Genomic DNA, 20,199 nt, shown 5'->3' on the forward strand with positions numbered 1-20,199 from the left:
GATTTCTACTAGGTTTTTTTCTATTTTAAGTGGTATCTTTATCCATTTTACATTCTAATGGTTGTGAGTCATTTCAATACCATCTACTAATGATTTCTGCATATTAAGTTTTCTATTCTAGTATCTTACTAAATTATCTCATTTTTGCAGTAATTTCTCAGTTAATTTTCTCAGGTTTTCCATGTATACAATTATATCATCTGCCAACGCAATAATCCTTATACCTCAAATGTTTCTTTTATCTAATGTCTCTCTGGACCCTAGAATATAAATTTCATAAGTTCAGAGATTTTCATACTTTGTATTATTGTCTCATGTTAAATAAAGGTCTACCTCCATTACATTGAGCATTTTTATTTGAAATGGTTGAATTTTAGCAAATGTACCATTTTTATACAGACAGTAAAATTATTTTTCAAAAATTCTTTACACACTGAAAATAATTTAAATATTTTAGTTCAGCAAGTGAAATACAGAAAAGCAAAAGTCAGAAAACCATGGAGATAGTAATTTAAACAATAACAGAATTAATGCTTTAAGTTATAGTGTTTAAACTTATCACTATTTACATTTCATTCATTATATTGGTATAATACTTCATCTCAGTATCTACAATTTTGACAAATGCTTGGAAAGTTTTTTGTTCAGAAACAGATGCTGATCTAACAGAAACACATTTGCAAATATTCTTTTTCTGGTCATAGTTTCCAACACACCTATAAACTCCATCTCTAATTAGTCTTGGAAGTTCACGATCCTGTTTTTTAAAAAAATAATATTAATAAAACCATTCATTACTTCATCTAAATGTCAATGTTCTGAAACTAATTATATGATCAAGTAAATATGAATCACTCCAAAATACTGTAACTCCCTTACCTGATTCAGGGCCCCCACTGCTGACCAGACCATGACAGCTAGGCAAATATGGGTGCCCTGTCACACAGGAAAGACCTTCACTTGGGAAAGGCTTCTTATAGGCTAGNATAGTGGTCTTGGAAGTTCACGATCCTGTTTTTTAAAAAAATAATATTAATAAAACCATTCATTACTTCATCTAAATTTCAATGTTCTGAAACTAATTATATGATCAAGTAAATATGAATCACTCCAAAATACTGTAACTCCCTTACCTGATTCAGGGCCCCCACTGCTGACCAGACCATGACAGCTAGGCAAATATGGGTGCCCTGTCACACAGGAAAGACCTTCACTTGGGAAAGGCTTCTTATAGGCTAGCAAGCTGCTGCGCCTTAAAAGGTTGACTACTTGTGTAATGGCACTTCTGTAACTGCCCGAGTTCCTCTTTCAGTAGATGGCAGAAAAGTATTTCATACCAAATCTCCAACTAAGAACAATTGGAATAGCTGGATGAAATACTTAAAAATCTCCTCATAGATTTCAGAGACACCAAGGCAGTGAGGAATTACAGAGACCCCGTCTGAGAAAGAGGAGGAGTCCAGAATGGGGCCTGACATTTGGGGGTGCTTCACCCTGAGGTATCTGTCAGTTACAGTCAAAGTAGCTGAGAGTCTAAAGAAAATGAGCAGAGCTTTTGACAGGCTCAGAGAGTTGGAAGGGGAAAAAGAATCACAGGCCCCTAAGAAAAAGATTCTGGTAACCACCCCATCCACCACCCCAGCCTCAGGATTGGGACCCAAAAGGGCTATGCCCTAATGGGACTAGTAAACCAGGAAAAGATCAGCCAGTATCAAATGATCTCAATCATGAGCAAATTTAAATTATTTTGGGATTGCTTTCACTAAAGGGTCATAAAAAGCATTAACTATAAGGTAAAATATTGACTATTGCTAAAAGTACTATGTCAAAGTGAAGAATTTTTGTTCCTTAAGAGCCACCATTAAAACTCAAAAAGCAACTCATGAAGTATGAGAAAATATTTACAATACATATAATGTACAGAGAACTTGTACCTACAATAGTTTTTTAAAAACCTCCTATAAATCAATAACAAAAAAACAAATAATTCAATAATAGAAAAAATAACATGAAGCCTGAACAGACTTTACAAAACAAGTTATCTAAATGGCCAGTATGCATATAAGGTGCTCAATCTCATTAGTAACCAGGGAACTGTAGAGAAATGAGAAGCACTAAACACCCACTTAGAAGAGCTAAAATAACAGCACTGACAGTACTGAGTGTTGATAAGAACATAGAGAAAAATATTCACCTATCCTGACTGTGTGTGTGTGTGAACTGGTACAACTCTTTGGAAAATTGAGCAATAACTACTGTATTAGAACATATGCATGCACCATGCATGCAGCAGTTTTACTTCTAGGTATATACCCAATAGAATTGCATGCATATGCCTGAGACACATGTAAAAATATCCATAGACCATTATTTGTAATAGCAAAATACCTAAAAATAACCCAGATGCCCACAAATAGCAGGTTAGAAAACTAAACTATAGTAAAATATATTCAGACAACAGAAAATTGTATATAGAAATATAAATAAATACTATACCTACATGCAACAACACAGATGAATTTTACATTGTGTTGAATGAATCAGACCTAAAAAATATACCATATGATAACATTTATATAAAGTTTAAAAAGAGGCAGAATTAATTTATGATATTAAAAGTCAGAATAGTGTTTACTTTTAGGTAGGAGACAGGAGATAGTGAATGGGAGGAGGCACAAGAATGTACAAAGTAATAGCAATGTTCTAGTTCTTAACTGTGATAATGTTCACTGGGTGATATTTCACAGAATTATACAGTTATGACTTATGCACTTTGCTGTGTAAAGTGTTTTATTTTAAAAAGTCTTAAGACTAGAGAAAAATAAGCAATTAAGATATTTTAGAAATTAGTAACTTGACAATAACTATTTCTTGATCATCTACTATGTGTCAGACACTGTACATTCATGTTTTATTTTTTAATCTCCAAACAACCTTTCAAAGTAGGAGTCTCCCTATTTTACAGAAAAAAACCCTGAAGCTCAGAAAGTTTAAACAGCTAACTCAAAGTCATAAAGGTATTAAATAGTGGAATAAAAACCAGAATCCATGTCTGATTTCAGAATGATGGCCAATTTCAGAATTAATCCCAAATTCTTTTACAAAGTATGTAAATCTTGTAAGGTCTCCACACTTCCTTGGGACATCCAGCCTCCTGCGTCGGCTCCAACCCTCTTCATCATCAAGCCTCTTCCTTATATCACAGTCCATCTCCATCTATGCCTTCCCCCAACTTCAGCACCACTATCCTTACCCCCATCACTTACTAATTCTATACTCTGGTCATTATAAACTACCTGCATTTTCCTACACAATCCAGGCTCTCTCTTAGCTTCATGTCTTTAAATATGCTGCTCTCTCAATTTAGCGTGCATTCCTCCTTACCGCTTCCCATCCCTCCCACGCAAATTGGTTTATTAATCCTTAAATATCTAAAACAAGATAGGTAACTACAACTCTTCAGATCTTTCCCTGACCTTCCTATCTACCTCTCTAGCACCCTGTACATACCTCTATCAGACAATTTATCATATGACAATGTGACATTTATGCAACTCTCTTTCTACCTGAGATTATAAACTCTTTGAGAGAGCCATGTTTATATTTCAATTTGTATCCACTGCATAGCACCTGGCACAGAGTAGGTTCTCCACATTAGTTGAACAGATAACTTTAATATTAAACTAAAAGCAAACAAAATGTTCAAAGTACTACCAAAGTGTTAAACAGAATTTCTACTACAATGAAATTACAGTCGGCATTTGTGTTTTGCTGGCATAGGCTTTGCAAAGAATACTTAGACAAATACTTACTATTTCATAGAATATAAAAGGCAGAGTATTTTTCCCATCTCTCACAAGAAAAGTCTTAGAATAATATGGCCCAGATGTAACAGCTGAATCGAGGACAGCTAAGCAACATCAAAATAGAAGGAAAAATCAGTGCTGGTAAAATGCAAATGAAATGTAATAAAGAGAAGCTGATATTTAAACAACTATTCCCACACAAGTTTCTCTGATAGTTTTATTTACACATTAATAAAAAGACATCTAAACAGGGAAAGAGCCCTGGCCAGCATGACTCAGCTGGTTGGGCATCATCCTGCAAACCAAAGGCCACAGGTTCAATTCCCAGTCAGGGAATATACCTAGGTTGTGGTTCAGTCCCCAGTCAGGGCACATGCAAAAGGCAACCGATAGATGTTTCTCACATTGATGCTTCTTTCTCTCTCTCTAAAATCAATAACCATGTCCTCAGGTCAGGATTTTTAAAATAAATAAATAATTAATTAAAATAAAACAAAGAGGGAAAGATATTTCTGAAACTGTTTTATACTAAGGGAAACAAAATTTCTGGCCCTCTCCAACTTGGGAACAAGTTATATGCCCAAGTTCATACACTAGACAATAGTTGACCATTGAACCTTTTTCTTAGAATTTATTCTATAGAGTGGTTAAATCCCCAACCCCTGGGGATTTATTATTACTTTATAATAATAAAATAAACATATATAACTAACAACTAATAAGCATCATGGTTTAATGAAAAAAAATAAACATTGAATTATGCATTTGAGTTCTAGTTCTTTAACTTACTAAACTGAGCAAATTGTTTCTCTTTCAAATCTGTCTCATCTATAAAATGCAAATAACAATTCATGTTTTTTTCTAGAAATTACTACCAAATGAGAGCATTACTTATTTCTTCAAATACCATCTACTGAGTACTGATAGTGAGCATTTGTTATTTTTTGAGGTCAGCCTCCATTTCTCCTAATAATACCCAAATTTTCCTTTAGAAAACCTCTCCTATGTCATTCTTAGCCATAAGATTTGAAGGGAAATTGTATCTCTCCCACCTCCCAGGTGCAGGAGTGTCCTGAAATTGACTTAAACCAGTTAGTGTATCCCATTCCCCAGTTACAGCATGCAGGCAGGGTTTGGGTGGTGGACTTATTAACCAATCAGAAATGATATGCAAGGGGTCATTTGCTAGCCTCTGGAAAAGAACAATCAAAAGAAACCATCAAAGAATGTGACATTGTGGTACAAGGATGGGTGGGTATAGAGAACTTTGACAACCATCTTAATACCCAAAGGGAAGAGTCAGAAGCTGCTGGGCAGACCACAGTTGGAGTTTCAGGATGAAGACAATATTGTGGCAGGACAGAAAATGGGTAAACCTCAAAAACATAATAGTCAGTGAAAATGCAAGCTGTTATTTTAAAACACAAAAAACCATTAAAAGTCCACATACATTTATGAAGTCAGATGTATATAGTAAAATTATAAAAGAATGGATAAGAAAGATACCACAGTGATTATCTCTAGAGAAAATAAATGGATGAGGGTTTCAAAGACACCTATAACATGGGTATGTGTATGTTAAATTCTCAATATATTTTGGTATGTTTAGAGTATTTCTTAATTTAAATTAAATTAAATATTTATTTTACTTAAATTACTGAAAAAAGTATGTTTTGAATCTCTACTTTTACTGATCTCTTCATGTTAGGTAAAATCAAATTCCACAAACATTCTACAAACTCTCCTCCTTCTAAATATTAGTTTAGAAAACACTAATTGTAGGGTGCTCATATTAGTAAAGGATTCCTTACAAATGTTCTTTCAGAGTACTTAAATATGACTTAATTTATATACAAAATTACTACTGGGTTTAGTTGAATATAGTAGAAAAACACTAGATTGAGATTAAAGAACTTAGATTCTACACCAATTTTTGCTGCTAACTAGTTTTGTGATTTTAGTCAAGTCCATTTTAATTATTTGCCCCATTTTCTCACATAACTCAAGGGCTCAGTTAGATTTTTTGTAAGAATCTTTCCAGTTTTAACATTACAAACCAGAAGAGTACTACTATAAATAACCAAATACATCTCAAGTCACACAAATCAATGACAGACCCAGAAATTAAAGAAAATCCTAATTAACTGTAATCTCCTTTTGCACAATTTTATTATTCTTTAAGATCTCTTAGATTTTCTCATTGACATTCAAAACTATTGTCCAAATAGTATTACTTAAGTATTTTTGAAGTATTATACCTACCCAGAATTTGAAAAAGGAGTACAGTTTTGGGGGCATGTTCACGCCAGTACTTCATGCTTTCGATAACTGCAAATATAATTCTTAAAGAATTCTCTTTTTCCTTAAACTTTAACTGGTACAATGAGTTATTCTTTTTTGGAAAAAATAAAATAATAGCATTGGAAAGACCCTCAGATTTCTTATCACACTCTTCCACATTCTTTGTAAAAAATACAGGTCCTTATAATAGGCACATGGGTAAAATATGTAAAAGAACTATTAAAAATTTTAAGTATTGTGTGCCAAACCTGTGATAAATACAGGTGAATAAAACAGAATTCCTTTCCTTAATGCGCTCGATATTCTAGGAGAGTCAGACACATTCATTCATTCATTCCAAAAGTACTTATAGCCACCTACCATGAGCTAAACATAGCTAAGGAGGAAATAATAGTGAGAAAAACAGGCAAGATACCCCCACAGATTTTGCCATCCGATGGGGGATTCAGAAAATGAACAAACATATATAATAGAATGTCAGGAATTGATATATCTTATGCATTTAAAAAACAGGATAAGAGGATAAAGAGACACAGAAATAGTTATTTCTAACAGGTTGTTGAGTGAGGACTGAGGGAACAGCAAGTATAAAAGCCCTGAGATGGGAATGTGTTTGGCATTTTTAAAGATCAACTGAAAACACAATGTGTTTAAGATACTAATTTTTAGGGAGTACTGGTGGCACTTTCCTTTGTGAAGGCAGGACATATCTAAGGACACTTGTTGGGACATTGTTTTCCAACTATAATTACCTTTCCTCCCTCTCCCCACTCCTAACCAAGATATGAATGCCTCCCACTGAGGCAGGCACAGCTAACTGCCATAATGAGCCACGGTTATTAAGATGACTATGTCACATCATCCTTATGTACAAGAAAATGTACGGTTGAGAACAACTGTGAAACATGCTATTGTAGTCAGATTTCTAGGAAAAAAATAGAATTTACCTCAGATGGCTTACTGGAAAGACTGCTTACAGACCTGGGCAGAACAAATATTATGGCACCTAAGCACTCAAAAACTGACAATATGAAACTTCTACCACTCCTAGGTTGAAAGGACAAAGGGAAGAAATAAGTACCAAACCTGTGGAAGCTGGACTCGAAGCTACTGCCTGTGACACTACATTAAACAGGGAAGACACAGGAAAACCCAACCCCTCTGCCCAGCCTTTGATGTCGTGCCAGTGACTCCCACTGGCTGACTCCTAGCAGAAGTCAGCTAAGGGATGATGCACTGTGTAGCACAATTCAGCCTCCCAGAGCACAGAGAAGGGCAAAGTATAAACAAGCTATTGGGCCAGGTGGCAAGGGAGGGGAGATTAAGCAAACAACCAGCACGCATATTATATACAAGACTTTTAAAAAAAAAAAAACCAATTACAGTGAGGAGTGGAAAGAGGAAGTGAGGCTGAAAGAAGTACAGATATAGGAAAAAATACAAGCTGAAGCAGAATCATATTAGAATGCATGTTATGTTTACAGAATTGTGAATAGTCTGAATATGGTAAATGCATTAAAAAATTAGTGGACTATAGAACATGAGGCTATAAAGGTAAAATAAGACCAGATTATACAGCAAAGGTCAGCAAAGGGTAGCCTGTGGTCCAAATCTAACCTGCTCTGTTTTTGTAAACTTTTACTGGTGCATGCCACACCCATCCATTAATGTACTGTCTAAGGCTGCATTTAAGCTACAATGACAGAGTTGGGTGGTATAGTTGAATAGTTAGTTGCAAGAGAGACCACATAGTAGCCCATAAAGCCAAAAATATTTACTATCTGGCCCTTATCAGAAAAAGTTTGCTGACCTTTGTTACAAAAAGTTTAGACTGACATGTGAAGAGCTTGGAGAATTTCTGTTAAGCAATGGATAAACTGTCATCAATTATTAGTAAACAGTGAAATTCAGAACCCAGCAGGCCACTCTAAAGCAACTATTAAAAGGAGAAACCATTCAAGCCTTTAGGGAAGTATTTTGGAAACTAACATTCACCCAGTCAAAAATGGACCTGAATATTTGTGCTAATTAAGTAATGCATGCCATGGGATTGACTTCAAATGTTCTTATCTTCATAATTTTCTGAATACTTATCTCATTTCTTACACTTAAACATAAAAATGCAAATATTCATATTTAAAAGTTTACCTTGAGAGAGTTTTCTTCTGGAATATCATCTAACTTTTTTTTCTTAAATTGATTTTGTTGGAAAATGGACATAAATGACTGTGATGCACCGTCTTTGTCTAGACCTCTCATTGTGGAGCCAGATGTTTCTGACAAATGTGTTTGTCTGAGTACTTCACTTTGTCTTTGGTGAGGTAAGTTAGGAGGCTGAGATACTCTTAATTGTTTCTGTTCTTGCACTTCCAAGTTCACTGGATGAGAATTTACTCCATCATTTGCCACTAGGTTGGTTCTTCTGTACTGAGGCCTAAAACCATTTCTATTCCAAGTTTTCAAGCTGGTATTTTTGTTGCCATATCTGTAGCTGTAATCGTTTTTAATAATTAGTATTAGATTTTGTTTCTATATACTTCTTAATTTATTGTTGTTCAGTTACAGTTGTCCTGTCTTTTTCCCCCTTGCTCACCCCAACCTCATCCCTCTAACTCCTACAGTCAATCCCCCACACTGTCTATGCCCATGAGTCTTCTATTCATGTTCCTTGACTTGCCCCTTTCCCTTTTTTCTCCCTTTATTACCTTCCCCCCACCTCTCTGGTCACTGTCAGTTTGTTCTTTATTTGCAAGTCTCTGGTACTCTTTTGCTCATTTGTATTGTTGATTAGGTTACACTTAGAGGTGAGATCCTATGGTATTTGTCTTTCACCATCTGGCTTACTTCATTTAGCATAATGTTCTCCAGTTCCATCCATGCTGTCCTGAAGGGTAGGAGCTCCTTTCTTTCTGCTTCGTAGTATTCCATAGTGTAAAAGTACGACAGTTTTTCAATCCACTCATTTACTAATGGGCACTTAGGCTATTTCCAGCACTTGGCTATTGTAAATAATGCTGCTACGAACACCGGGATACTTTTTCTTAATTAAAAAATTAATCATCAAAATTTGTATTTATATGGCAATTTGTGGTTTATACTGTCTAGTTAGAAATTCTAAATACAACATCACAATGAGAGTCCAACATGCTATACCTCTCTTTTCAGGTGAGGAAACTGAGCCTTAGGGAGGAAGTAACTTGTCTAAAGTCAAATAGAAAGTTACTGACAATACAGAACACAGAGAATCCTCGTCTCCCATATAAAGCATATTTTTAAACTATACAAGCCTTCACATAACAGTGGTTACTCTCTTATGTGAATGAGAGTAAGATCTCGAGAACTTCCACATACTTCTTTATACATTTACTTTTAAATTTTCTACTAAGTAAAATTTTAAGTTAAACTAATTGCATGTCAGTGATTTTAAATCACAAGAATAAATATAAGCAAGTTAGCTAGAAATTTGCTTAGAAATTTTGTACTTTAACTACATAGCTTAAAAGCCCTACTGATGAATCAGTTGCAACATTTTATTATCTACATTAAGCCAAATTGTATCAGCTGATCAGAACATAGTAGTAATGAGGCCAAAATTGAAAGTATAATTTCTGATCGTTCTAATTAAGGCTACCACAGAGAAAAACTAGTGCAAGTCACAAATTCTTATTTCTGAATAATTTCCCTGAAAATGTCACAGAAGAGCAAGCAATACAATTCATCCCTTGTTAGAGAAAATAATCCCCAAAATAAAAGATCTAGGTTCCCTAGTGATCAGAAACAAATACAAATTGTATGGGGCCTGAAGCTTGTATACTTTGGGGAGCCTTCTTAAGTAAATTAGGTATACAATTATATATTAAAATAATGAGAAAAAATACAAAATAATTTCAAAACTTTGAGAGTCAGTAAAAATCACAATATCCTAGAAAGTATTATTAGTATTATTAATTACGCTGTCTGATACTCCTCTTTAAGATATTTTTGTACACTGATCATCTCTTTGTATAACAGTGATTTTATTTTCAAGAGAAACAATAGAAATTTTGTCTTCCCTCTCTCATGACTGTGGAAATTACTTTTATTATTCAGTTTAGAAAAGTTTCTTTCAGTTTCACAACTCCTTACTGGTAACAGCACATCTGCAATTTCCTCCAATAGTTTTTTGCTCAGGAGGTGCTCCTACCCTGGACAAGCTTTGGAACATCATGCCCACACACAGTGCTGCTTCAGCCAATCCAGCTCTCCCAACTAGACCATGAGGCCTAAGCTGTAGTGACCCCTGAGCAGGGCAGGGAGCAGTGTCCCACTCAGATTCTTCTCCTTTGGTACAAAGATGGAGTCCAGGTGGTCAACAAGATACCCCACCAACAGGCTCTTGTTGGAGGCAGATGTATGTAAAGGAAAAGCCTAGATTCTGAACCTAAGCATAGAACCAGGCAAAAGATCTTCAGCAGATTACAGACTGCCTACTTGGGTTTCCAAATGTTTTCTGTTCCTGGGTTTTCTGTTGTTATCTTCCAATTGTCATAACAGATTATTATTTCAAATTAGACTCTAATAGAGGGTGGCTGTCCATATTACAATCTGCTACCTAAGTCTCTGTCTGATGCCTATCAGAACAGGTTTCCTCCTAGTACCTGCAGGTGGAACTAAACCTCCACAAACCACCTTAAAACCATCAATAGGCTTAGTTTCAAGCTCTGGTCCTGAAAAAAGCAACTGACTGGTCCTAAGGAAACTAGCAAGAGTAATAAAACCAAATTTATTTTTTAAAAATAAAAATATTGTTTTGATGAATTTATTAACCACTTTATTGAAATTTCCCCCCCTTAAAAATATGGTACCTTTAATGAAAGTTAAGGTAATATTAACATCACAGGGTTATTATAAGGATTATTAAAATAACATATTGAAGCACTAAACAATGACAAATATATGACACATGTTTGGTGCTGTTTTTCCAATATTTTGTTCCCAAACTATTCCCTTCAGTAGTTGTCACTTAACCAAGAATACTAAAATCCAACCTAAAAAAATCCATGTCCCTTTTTCTATCAATTTTTTCATAATATTTAGGCTTTACACTCAGATCCTTGTGGCAATGACCCAGAAGTACCCTCACCATCTTCCTTGATAGTCCTCTTCATTTCTTGAGCTCCTACCACTGCAAATGCGTGTGTATTCAATATTTGTTTCCATCTTTCTTTCTTATTCCCATTCCATTTACCTTGGAACAGACTGTCTTACTAGGTAGGATAAGATGGAGCATTCTATTTAGTTCTCAATTTCTAAATATATCCAACTTTACGACACAGTTATTCCTGACTCTTTGCCTATTATCAGTTAGATCATTAATAATCCACAGCAAAATCATAAATTCATCATAATAAATATTGGCAGAAATTTCATTAACATGGAGAGTTCTTTGGAAACATAATCACTGCTAAATTTATCTAATGTCCTCTTAACTTCTTTTATTAAATGTAGCTAATATGGATATAGTTGTTATCAACTATAGAAATTTCCTAAATGTAATTCTGTCTAAGAAAGGAGAAGGAGATGGAGGAGAAGAGAAGGGGAAAGAGACGGAAAGGAGAAGAAAGAAATCTTAAGTAGACTCACCTCCAACCACTCTTGCTCCCCTCAGTACTCAACTGAGTAGACTTAAACACAGAATCTTGACTTCTCAAAGGAAGAGAAACAGAACGTGGTATTTGCCTTTTGAGGAAACATATCCTATTAAGTATTAATAGTTTGTTTCCAAGTTCAGAAATGTAAAATGTACACAGAAGATAAAACATCAGTCAGTAACAGACACACATTTATTAATGTATATTTTTTCACATACCCTGGGTTCACTGTCATCGTCGAAGGAGGCAACTCTGGATTCACTGCTCCCCAGGCCCAATATCAAAAGATAAAGTAGTAGAGAAAAAAGTAAAATGTAGCACTTTAAAAAAACAGTATTTCATAAATATTTAATTTGATAGTTGAAAGCCTGAAGAATTTAAAGGTATGGACTTGTTCTTCAATAGCACTTTGTTGTGGAATTTCTCCCAGCCTGCCTCATTAATTTTTATAGATGTCTTTCTTCCTCACTGGGTTTTAAGCAAAGGTAATAGTTTCATCTGTATTTCTTTTCCACAATCAATCCTAGTATAATACCTTGTACTCTGTAATATGAATTAAGTGTAATCAATGTTTCTTAACTTTTTGATCCCAACCTACAGCAAGAAATACATCATAACGTAGAACATATAAATGTGTGGTGTGCATGTGTGTTGTGGGAGGGGAAGAAAAAACATATAATTTTGCCATTAATTTTTATTCTTACTGTGTGCAATATAGTCTGATATTTTCTATTTTATTCTACTTTGATCTCTTGTGTTTCTTTTCCTTTTTTTAAGATTGGTTGTTTCCCAACCTAGCTCTCAAAATTTCAAAAATACTGATCTAGTCTTATCTCTTACCCAATATAAGAATCTTATCATAATTTTGACAGACAGTTATCCTAGTCAGAGCCTATAGAAATCAGTAGTTCAGAAGGATGCACATTTCTCTCTGGAGCAGCTCAAATTATTATTTTTCAAGGTCAACATTATGCTACATATAAAAATATTTTAGCTGGTGGAGAATTTTTTAAATGGCAGAAGGCGACCAGAAAATGCCCATTTATGCACATCCATGTGAATTTTTATTCATAAAAATGGGAATGAGAGAAAATTTTTACTTCAAATTCCTCAAATGTTGAAGAAAACAAAGTAAGTATAAATTTAGGAATAAATTAAGGTCTGTGGTTAAATGCTGGATAAATTTAACAATACAAGTATTGAGAGGAAAAAAATCCTATTAAAGATTTTTTAAATGTGCCCAGAAAATTGCAAATGTATATAACTAGCATGTACTGAGTATATTTCAGAATGTCTTACTGTTCGTGCCTTCTTCCAAGATAAGTAAAAAGTCAATAAACTTTAAGATCTCCCAGCATCCACTACCACAGCTAAGAGGACTAAAACATAAAACCATTATTTTCATAACCCCATTTAAACAGATGAACTGAATCAGAGACTCTCTCTTTCTAGAATTTGAGTCAGGAGATATAGAGGTCAGTCAATAATGTGCTCTGAGAGCTAGAACTAAAAGGTTAAGTTAACTCCCATCAAGGGCAATTTAGTGCATTTGCTAGGTGAAAGTATAAGAAAGCCAACTGGATAAGGGAGTAAAGAGCCAACAAATAAAGACAGGCAAAAATGCTATATGAGAAAAAAGACTAAGGTCAAATGCTAGAAATTACTGAGCTTCTAATCTTCCTAAGATCTATTTTTTCCATTTTTCCTGTGTTCCCATGCACACTTATTTTTGAGACAACTTGAGTTTCTTCATTTTTTAGCACCAAATATCTAAGTCACAATATCAATATGTATCTTGAAAAAGACAACAATTCTTTACAATGCAGGTTATCACTTCCTTAGAACAAAGGCCCCAGATAAGAAACTCCATTTAAAATGCTAAACCACCCTTATAGACAAGAAAACTCAAACTACTGTCCTGGAATGTTCAGAAGGAGCCAAGTAATCTCTATATATGGATAATGGAAAGAAGAAAAACAAACTTTTTATATCCATTATAATAAAAGAGAAATGGTAATTTTCTATAATCTTAGTTCCTATTTTCTCAAAGTTTTCACCTTATTTTCTTACCTGTTGGTAGAGGAGGAAAATCACAATTGTCGGAAGTAGTACTGATACCTGGATCATTTTAAAGTGGATTGGAAATTAATGGCTGTCTAGTCCTCTTTTTCTGATTGAACAATAGTAGAGGCAAACAGCCTAAATTGAATGTTCCAATGAATTAGTATATAATAGGAAAATAGATCTAGTTATAGAATAATTTGCCTACTTCTAAATGTTAATTTTATATTTAATATAAATATACTTCTATATCTTTGTATTGATTCTTACATTCTTTTTAAGATCCTAAATAGTCTCATTTGCTTCTCTAAATACTCCTTTCTTTTTAAAATTTTTTATTTTTCATTTATAGTTTATATTCAACACTAGCTTGTCTAAGTTTCAGGTGTAGGTGTACAGTGTTGGGAACAAGAAAAATAGTCTCAGCCCCAAGGAGCCTGCATCCCTAGCAAACATCCTGTAAGTTGATTGCCATCTGTTTAGTTTAAAAATTTTCCTTTCAGTTGAGTCAGACCCCACCCTGTTCCCACACATGGGCTCTGTAAGCCAATAGCTAACCGCCACATCTGCTTCTGTGCAATGCTTGCTTGCTTGCCTCTATATAAGGACTTAGCTGTAAGTGTTGCGCACGACTCTCCTTTGCATCCCCTGTGGGCACCATGTCTCTGGACACTTTGAGAGTTCGCCTCTGCGAAGGTTAAACTTGGCCAATAAAGCAACATCTTTGAAATCCTGAAAGTCTCCGATATTTGTTCTTGCGGTTGGTGAATGCAACATTTGGAGGCCCCAGCAAGCTCTCCCTTGGCGGAGCTTCGGATCGGAGACCGAACAGCAGCCGGGGCTGAATAAGTATTTGGTGGGGATCCTCTTTCGGTTTTGGTGCTCTGGAGCCAATAACCCCTGAGGTACTAGGTGGGACACCACCTGTGACCTACCCAGGGACTTTCAGAGGCGGGACGCCGCCCTCTGAAATTTGGTTTTGGTAATTTGGATTGTGACCGGTCATGTTAGGTTTTCCTTTCCCCGCACCACGCTGAGTTGCGTTTAGTTTCAGTATAGTATGCCAGGTGCATCTGATGGTCCATGTGTTGGTGGAACTGTGTTATTTGTTTGAATGTTTGTCTGTGAATTTGTAAGAGTGACTGTGCTTGTGGCTCCGCGGGTGAAAAACGTATGGAGCAAGAGTGACACCCGCCCCCCTTGCTGGAGGGATGGGAGGCGCTGCCATTTTGCCTCTCCGGGAAGCGACGCCGGTGCCAGATGCTCCTCCGTGGGCACCTCGGAGTTCTGTATCTGTGGTGTTCTGTATCTGTATCGGTGTTCTGTATCTGCTCTGAAAAGGAAAAAGAAAAAGCCCACTTGCAGGCAACAAAGACCAGGGTTACAGGTGCCTACAGTCCTCAGCCTAGCTGGCTTAGACCCAGACCAGACTGCCACAGTGCTTCAGAAACTCCCCCACTCGGAGAGGCCCTCGGAGAGGCCCTGGCCAGAGATCTAAAATCATTCACTGAGAAGGAGACTGGATGACCTTGGACTGATTTGCTGCCGCTGGCACTGCTTAGAATTAGGAATGCCCCTAAATCTTCAGGAGACCTCCTCCTATCCTCAGAATAGATAAAGGGGGGAGATGTAGCAAGAGACCTGTTTAGACAAGCCCAGACAAGTCAGAGGGACTGGGTCCGTTTGCTGAGCCACTAAGATAAGGAGGAGTAAACAACTAAGTAACTAAGAAGTAAGAACAAAAGAACATTACCTTATCAGTAGCCCTGCTTTCTTGCTTCTGTAAACCTGCTTAGCTGTGTGCTGCTGCTGTGCGGACACTGCAGCAGTCAGATTCTCTGTGTAACTGGTTCTGATGGGAATAGCTCTGGTTTTGAAGGTCATAAACTGAGGTCCAAGGCTGACCATCTGATTTATAGGGTGTTTGCACGGTTTAAGCTTCAGAAAGGTGAAAAAATGTCCCTGCAAATCTAGGGACTTTTAGCTGCCAGATACTGAGTTTAAAAGTATAGTCCTTCCCAGTGTGGGAGAGGAACAGGGATTAAAAGAGAATTATGGATAAATCTGGATAGGTAAAAAGGCTATAGAAGGTTTATGAATACTGTAGAAAGTCTGTGGGAAGTTATAAAAATAAATGGAAATGTGAAAGTTATGGAAAGAAATTATGTAGTATTAGTAACAGAAGGTATAAGGCATGGAGATGCATCTTGATGGGTATTAGAAGGAGAAAGATTTTCCTTCAAGCTTTGTGTTTTTCTCCCTACCTGATCCCTCCAGAATTTGGCATTCTGAAGGAATGAATGATAACGTAAGGTTTCTTTGCATAAAACCAATAAGATCAGTCATTAATAGTAGTTTTGTTAACCAAGACTTTGACTAGAATGTCACACCTGAAGGAGGCATGTATGGGTTCTGGTCGTTACCAGAGAGCTCAGAGGAACTGGGATTGACCTGTGAAGCTGGCAAAAGCCCATGAGAAAAGCCTGGTACTTTGGATGGTTGGTTGTGCGATTCGTGCCAGTCTTTCTGGGGAAGGAATGAAGGTTGCCTTCCTGAAAGATGGCTAAAAGGAACCTATAGGCACAATGGAGGCTCAAGGATTTGAGTAAAATGACTGGTACAGGTGAAGCCAGATGGCAGATGTGTGGCTCTGCTTCTGTGCCCCTAGGGGTGGACTGAGAAGTCGATCTGAAGGTTCCCTGTGTGAGTTCCAGCAAAGCGGACTTGAAGATCATAAGTGATCCAGGCTGCTTTTGGTGTGTTTATGCAAATGAACAGTCAAAATCAAAAGTGAGACCTAAAGTAGTCCCTGTAATAACAGTGAAGGTGATCTTAAGGAGAAAAAATTATAGTTCTAGGAAAATCACTATGCTCAGTATTACATATCAGAATGGCGCAGCTAACTGTCTTAAAACTGTCTTATTTTCATTTAAGAGTTGAAACCTGGTTTGTGATGTCACCAAAGATATACAATTTACAGGTGCAAAGGACCTGTCAAATTGCCACTGTTAAATGTCATTTCAGGAAGGATCTTGCAATGGAATGTCATCCCAAAACACAGTCTCACAGGCACAGCAACTGGTTTGGGATTATTGTGTGAATTAACTTGTGTGTTCTTCTGTTTACATAGGCCATATGCCTATGACCTGCTTAATCTGTCACCTCCAGAATATGACCTGACCAGAAGGCCAACAGTCCAGTAATGCCAGCCTTTGGAAACCAAGCCTGCGACTTCCTGGTGACAGCCAACTGACCAGGACCCTGTAAGGTCCTACCCCTTGCAGGAAGGACTCCCTCTGTGCTGCACCCACCTCCTCCTCTTTCAGGGTACCCCTGACCCAAGGGTAGGTAGGACGACGTCCATGTCCAGCCTGAAGTAGTTATAAGAAGATGAGACCTTCGTCCATTGTCCTTTATATGATTCCAGAAGGAAAAAAGGACTATTTTGTTAATGAAAGTGGCTTAGTTGAAGAAAACTTAAATAGACTTAAAGACAGACTATGGCCCAGGGCCAGGACAGGAGCATCCTCCTAGTGGCAGGACACTCTTCTCTCTTTCCTAGCCCTTGTCCTAGGACCCCTGATCATCCCAAATGAAGAAGAGTCAAGGGTTTGGCATTCCCCCCAAGAAAACAGGGGAATGTTGGGAACAAGAAAAATAGTCTCAGCTCCAAGGAGCCTGTGTCCCTAGCAAACATCCTGTAAGTTGACTGCCATCTGTTTAGTTTAAAAATTTTCCTTTCAGTTGAGTCAGACCCCACCCTGTTCCCACACATGGGCTCTGTAAGCCAATAGCTAACCGCCACATCTGCTTCTGTGTAATGCTTGCTTGCTTGCCTCTATATAAGGACTTAGCTGTAAGTGCTGTGCGTGACTCTCATCTGCAGCCGTGGGCACCGTGTCTCCGGACACTTTGAGAGTTCACCCCTGTGCAGGTTAAACTTGGCCAATAAAGCAACATCTTTGAAACACTGAAAGTCTCCGACATTTGTTCTCGCGGTTGGTGGATGCAACATACAGCATGGTGGTTAAACAACCATATACTTTACACAGTGATCCCCCTGGTATTTCAAGAACCCACCTGGCACCATACATAGTAATTACAATATTACTGACTATATTCCCTATGCTGTACTTTACATCTCTGGGACTATTTTGTAACCACCAATTGGTACTTCTTAATACCTTCACCTTTTTACCCAGTCCCCCCAAAACCCCTCCTCTCTGCCAACCATCAATCTGTTATCTGTATTTATGTCTGTTTCTATTTTGTAAGAATTCTTTTCTTGTTCTATTTTAACACTGCCTTAATTCCTCTCGTTGGGAAGTAATTCCTAGCTCCTCCCTCATCCCCCAACCCTTTCTAAATCTACTTTTCGTTTTCCTTATTTCCCACCTATATTTTCCTATTATCATGTCAACTAGAGAGGACCCTTCACATACAAAAGAGGTGAGGGAGAACCAGACTTTGACCCATCCTTTCCAAAACCCTGAACACTCTTTGGTCTATGTTGGCACACCCTATAGGGCCATGGTTCTCAAACTTTAGTTTGACTAAGATTTAACTGGAATTGTGCTTAACATGCCAGTTCCTAGACCCCACTGTTACAGATTTGATTTCAATAGATTTGGTTTGGAAGCCAAAAATGCAATTTTAACAAGCAATTTTACAGATACTTCAGGTATCTGTAATGCATATTTTCAGTGACTTTGATAATGCCTTAGAGTGATAATATCCAATTCAAATGAGAATATGTACTACTCTATATCCTTTAGGTAAGATACCTGGGATCTCAAGTCAAGCCAAAAATAAGAATTTATTAGACTAGAAGGGACCTCAGAGGAAAAAAGTTCCTAAAAGCTTTTCCACTGCTACAGTGGAAGAAGCTAGGTAGGACCCAAGCTTCCTAAATCTCAGTTTAGATATCTTGCCACTATGCCATACTCCTGCTGGTCCATTAAAACTTCTGTGCTATAGGAGAATGTAGAGTCTGTGGCAACTGTCTGATGAAATGATGTGGTCTCTGGAGTCAGACTTCCTGAGTTTGGAGTACAACTTCAAAATAGGGTTGAGTTACATACAACTTCAAATTATAAACCTGAACAACTTCTTTAAACTAATTGGGCCAGTATGACATATCCCAAGAGGCAGGGTAATACAGTGATTAAGAGTCTGGACTCTAGAGACACAGTCCTAGGTTCAAATCTTGGTTCTGCCACTTCATAAGTTACTTACTTAACAACCTCTTTGTGTCTTAGTTTTTCACCTGGAAGACAAGGATGATAACAATAATAACGCCTATCTCAAAGGGTCAGTGTAAGGATTAAATATATTGCTGCATATAATTAAATGTCTAGAATATAGTACATCCACCATAAATAATAACTATTATTATCTTAATTGTCCATGGTCATCATTTCCCTGGTTCTCTTCAATCTTGCCCTCTAACCAATAAGCTGGGAAGCAGAAATGGTAGAGGGAGGTGTTTGGGAGACAGAATTGAATCTGAAAATACTTTAAATAAGGCTCAAATACAAATAAAAAATAAATCATTTTTTTCTTTTCAGCCTAAAAGCACAGAACAACTCAAGCACATAGGGTTTGTAGGAAGAACACTCATAAATCCAGAGGTTTGGTTTTAATCCCACCTCTGCCACTAAATGTTTTGTCTTCAGTTATTTTATGTCCTTGGACCTAAATAGTAAAGAGGCTAGACTACATGTTCAATCTTTTCAAATATTCCTTCCAAAATGCTTTATCTGTAAGTTTAATAAGCTTTACATGGTATATACAAAATATAGAAAATTTAAAAATAAAAGGTGCACAATACCTGCTGTACTTCGAGTTGAACTTTCATTTAGATTTCTCTTCATTTCCTTCAAAATCAGAGTCTATAACTTTTTCTGCAACACTCCAAATTTACAACGTGAAGTCATCTGACTAAATCTTAAGAGAATTCTTGTTCAAGAATTTGCTCTTGAGCAAGATCAAATTCTGAGCCTAGTAATTACTGAAATCAAGATTTAAAAGTACAATTTCAAATGTGATCATGTTAACACGGTGCAGAGTCTCTCGTTTCTGAGTAAGAACTAACAACACAAACTGTCAGCTCTTTTCAAAACAAGCTGAGGAGACTGGGTGGCTGTGGCCCTGCCTCCTGAACATGCGGGAAGTTCACACGGTCTATGTAGGTAATCTGTCTTCGAACTAGCGCCCCCCCCCACCCACACACGGAGAACAGCTCCGACCCAGACCCCACATGCAGGCAGAGGGTGAGGCACCACAGCACTGGCAAACCTGCATGCTCCGAAGGCCCGCAGGCGACGGGCACCTCCGACTAGCACACAAGAGCTCACGGCCTCTCCCTTTAAGACACTGCGCAGGTCGTCTGTGGAGCCCTT

General features: G+C 37.0%; 1 protein-coding gene across 1 annotated transcript; it reads right to left on the reverse strand.

Annotated features, from left to right (window-relative positions):
* Nucleotides 1-511: 511 nt before the first annotated feature.
* Nucleotides 512-19,744, reverse strand: LOC118995685 (spermatogenesis-associated protein 22-like). The gene is made up of 7 exons (XM_037058805.1): nucleotides 19,629-19,744; nucleotides 11,956-12,016; nucleotides 11,730-11,825; nucleotides 8,256-8,598; nucleotides 6,069-6,198; nucleotides 3,813-3,910; nucleotides 512-757 (listed from the first exon to the last, which is right to left on the reverse strand). Exons 1-7 carry the CDS (start codon nucleotides 19,669-19,671, stop codon nucleotides 566-568), a joined length of 963 nt encoding a protein of 320 aa, XP_036914700.1. The 5' UTR covers nucleotides 19,672-19,744; the 3' UTR covers nucleotides 512-565.
* Nucleotides 19,745-20,199: the final 455 nt, after the last annotated feature.

Source organism: Sturnira hondurensis, unplaced genomic scaffold (genome assembly GCF_014824575.4).
Source record: "Sturnira hondurensis isolate 20B ecotype Veracruz unplaced genomic scaffold, ASM1482457v3 Scaffold0010276, whole genome shotgun sequence".
Classification (NCBI taxonomy): Eukaryota; Metazoa; Chordata; class Mammalia; order Chiroptera; family Phyllostomidae; genus Sturnira; species Sturnira hondurensis.

Excerpts from the sequence above, each read along its gene's own strand:
- LOC118995685 (XM_037058805.1), bottom strand. The coding sequence starts at position 19,671 with ATGAAGAGAAATCTAAATGAAAGTTCAACTCGAAGTACAGCAG. Across the intron at positions 12,017-19,628 it reads TTCAACTCGAAGTACAGCAG|ATTGGGCCTGGGGAGCAGTG; the intron begins GTATTGTGCACC and ends TTATCTTTTGAT. Across the intron at positions 6,199-8,255 it reads CAGAAGAAAACTCTCTCAAG|AATAACTCATTGTACCAGTT; the intron begins GTAAACTTTTAA and ends TTTCCAAAAAAG.